Below are 3870 nucleotides of genomic sequence, written 5' to 3'. Positions count from 1 at the left end.
TGCGGCATGCTTGCGTGTGTTGAGTGGGTATGTGTATTTTTGAAGGTCTTAGTATGTTTATGTTAAGTCTCCTTGTGATAGTCTGTAACTTATGCCGATCTGTATTGCTACCTCCCTGAAGCGTACTGCCGAAGACTATATGCTGTATTGTCATCATGATTATTTCAAATTCCTTTTAATTAATATCCCATCTCAAGATATCAACATTATTTTTTTTGGCTTGGGATATGTTTCTTTTTGTGAATATCTTTCACTGGTGTTTAACCCTTAATGACTTAATTGTCGACGGACTATGAAACAATTCACAAATTAGTCCATTGTCGTCATGTATGTAAAATGGGTAATTACCAGATTAGCAGCAGAAATACCGCAAACAACTTAGATGCCACTATTACCATTTAAATATTGTTTAAGGACTGTACAACCTTAACAGTATTATTATTATATAATCAGATGTAACTAAAATAGATAACAATAAAGTTGCGTCATACCCGTATTTTTTATAAAGTGTTTCACATTCCATTCACGACAACATTATGAATGAAATTTATTTGTGTTATGGTCTGATAAAATATTCATAATGAAATGTACATGTCTATCACTGATATACAATGATGAAAAGTAGTTGAAACGGTTGTCTAAGCCGGAACCTGTTTGCGAGTATTAATTTTCACGCAACACCGCTCTGTAAACAATCTACAGTAAACAAGGGAACACATGCATACACTTTCATGTATATATGACATATATTTATGACTGCCAGTATAAATATTATATGAGTATTTATTTTTGCGATATTTGAAATACTGATAATATAGCGAAATTACATTCTATACAAGTATTACCATTTATAAATTAATCAAAGCAGAGACTACTTAGGGTTCGATAAATATCCTATATTTTTAACATTTTCATACAATCACATATATCGTACATTAGAAAGTCAAACATTTGATATATCATCTTTGTGTTGAAAACACATTATCAGTTTAACTCCGGAACATTGATAATACATAATAAGCCACAGCAACCGAATAATTTGAAGGTAACAGCTGTCTATAAGTTGTTTCATCGCTATGCTTATCAAATCATATATTTTAGTAGGGGTCTGTTATCATGGATAAACAGTTTAGCCCTTGTGTCCTGCATCAACTTTATCTTTGAACATTTGAGAGATTCTAGGTGGTGTTGATATTAATGCCGCTGCACTTCCCGCGGTTTCCGCGGATACTAAAATAGTAAATAAAGGTAGTCCCGTACCGCGCAAGTTTCTGTTGTTGGTCTTTACATACTGATCAAAGGACATCACCATCTTATTTTTAACAGTGTGTATTACTACTCGCTGTTCATAAGTCTTTCGGGAGTTCGCTTACATTGTTTGAAAAAAATATAGATTACACCAACACGTAACTACACTTAAACGGAAACGATGTTTCACAGGATAGTTTTTTTCACTGTAGGTGTTTTTGCCGTACTGGGTTACTCGTCATCTGCTGACGAAGAACAATCCGTCACACATCAGAAAGAATTGCTCGTTGAAACCATGGCAAAACGCTTAGGAATTCTCGAGGAAAAATATGAATCCAAATTCCAAACCATGGAACAGGAGAATTTGCTATCAAAATCTGAACTGGTATCGTTGAAATCAGAGGTTGCTTTGCTTAGGTTTCCCAATGACGGCGGAGCTTCTTCGAATGGAAATGAAACCACAGATAACGTTCATGGACCAAAGCTTGCTACCAGAGGAAGCCGAAGGGCTTTGCGGGTGTCGACTCAAGGTAAGAAAAAAGGGAAAGGAAAAAAACAGGTTTATATATAATGATTATAGAAAACACTTCAACAACAAGTGTTTTGATTGAATAAATATAGATTGGTGAATTTCTTATATTTATCTTTTACCTGCAGAATTCGACATACTCACACCATGAATATGCATTTTTTTTACCGCGTGCATTCTATTTTAACATTAAATATGTTAAAAGACAATATTAATACTATTTTTTTATCAGAATTAATCTCATTCGTCATTCATAAAACTTACATGTGATTAAACTATTGGATATTGTAAGTAATAACTTGCTGGTTTACCCAGCTACAGTACGTTTTTGATATACCGTATTCAATAATTAATACGAAAGCCGATTAATGCCACATGAAAAAAATAGTTCATTAATCTGGGTTACGTTTTTATCCCCTTACTGACGATATAGGTAAATGTGACACTAATCAGCTTTTATAGATTGTTGTAAAAAATGACATGACCATATACATAATGATATTTTGCTTTGTTAACAGATCTCCATAATCAAATAGCTTTCCAGGCAGTTTTGGATCATAATATCGGAAATATCGGAGCTGATGAGACAATTAAATTCAATAAACCCCAAATTAACCTGGGCGGAGGTTACAACCCTAGCACAGGAATATTTACATGTTCTAGGCCTGGTCTGTATGTTTTTCATATAACAATCGTATTGCATAGTGCTAAATCAGGAGAATTCCATCTCTTAAAAAATGGACACGAATTTGGACGTGTATATTCCGGTGATGAGGACAGTGGTAGAGCCGATGGTGCCGCTTCAACAGCTATCGTACAGCTGGAGGTTTCCGACACTGTGTGGGTAGCATCCAACACCAACCACGATTCGGGGGAGGTTCTTCTCCCATCATACTGTTTCCTCGCTGGGTACTTACTTTTTCCAAATACTGTCTGATGCTTTACTTACAATTGTATACTTTTGCCAATAACAAGGCTTTAGGCTCAGCAGGTAAGCTGCAATATTTTACAAATAATGCGTGCTACCATTTTAGCAATGTGTTTGACATTGAACACAAATAAAAGGGAACTAATCTTTGAATAAAGGTTGACAATTGCACATTCTGTCTAGTTACATGTTGAGAATTACATGTACTCTTTGAAATCATCCATATTTACATAGTTATAAAGGGCCATTCATTCTAAAAATAATACCTTTTTTCATAATGAGTATTGTCAATATCAATCAAAATATTAAATCAGAAATGTGGTGATAACGATATGCTCACACTTGAAAAGAAACCATATCCCGAAATACACAAAAAATACTATATCAGACATTAGTATTCATTTCGTGTGAGTTTTTACCAAAGACAATTGTTTTTATTTTCTGGAGATTAAACTCTTTTTGTCTCTGTTTTATGTTTTTTCAATGCCTACAACACACTGTGTTATATGGGGACTGACACAAAGTAAAGAAAGAACGAGATGATAAACAGGAATAAAATAAAGGTTCAAAGTGCTGTAATAGATCGAATTTTTAAAACATCACTTACATAGAGGAAAATCCCTCTAGGGGTATATAACAAACACAGAGTAGGAATATTTCGAGTAGCATGCTTTTAAAGTTGATACAACGATGAGACCCGTAAATATCTTTCGATCTTTATATATCATCTGGGAGCTACAATTACATATATATATATATATACAATATTTGTATGACGAAGTTGTTGATGAAACAGAGACGCTTACTCTGTCGGAACACCTGGTCGCATTCTCCCTGTAATGTGTTCTATCTAGTTTCTTGTGTTAATATTTTGCCCTTGTTTTATTGATTCTGAGTCAGAACTATGGTTTCCTTATTATGGCTGATTCTTGTTGTTTTGTCCTCATTCTATCGACTTTAAGTTAAAATTACTGTTTTGCTGTCCCCCCATTTTGCATGCCTATAAATTTCTCCCTATACAAGATAATTAAAAACCGTGAATTGCTTTTGAGAGAACATGTATTCGTAATTTGTTTCCATTATGTCGATATAATTGCTTTTGTGATGAAATTGCTGGCATCAATAACATCATCAAAATCTGGTTATTAGCTGTTTTTAATATCTA

At 33.9% G+C, this 3870-nt stretch overlaps 1 protein-coding gene across 1 annotated transcript; it reads left to right on the top strand.

Moving 5' to 3' along the window:
* Positions 1-1300: 1300 nt before the first annotated feature.
* LOC117315665 (collagen alpha-2(VIII) chain-like) lies at positions 1301-3173 on the top strand. The gene is made up of 2 exons (XM_033869961.1): positions 1301-1778; positions 2296-3173. The coding sequence occupies exons 1-2, from the start codon at positions 1430-1432 to the stop codon at positions 2712-2714; spliced, it is 768 nt and encodes a 255-aa protein (XP_033725852.1). The 5' UTR covers positions 1301-1429; the 3' UTR covers positions 2715-3173.
* The last annotated feature ends 697 nt before the right edge of the window (positions 3174-3870 follow it).

The sequence above is a fragment of the Pecten maximus genome, chromosome 17 (assembly GCF_902652985.1).
Source record: "Pecten maximus chromosome 17, xPecMax1.1, whole genome shotgun sequence".
Taxonomy (NCBI): Eukaryota; Metazoa; Mollusca; class Bivalvia; order Pectinida; family Pectinidae; genus Pecten; species Pecten maximus.
This window is presented reverse-complemented; position numbering and strand designations above follow the sequence as displayed.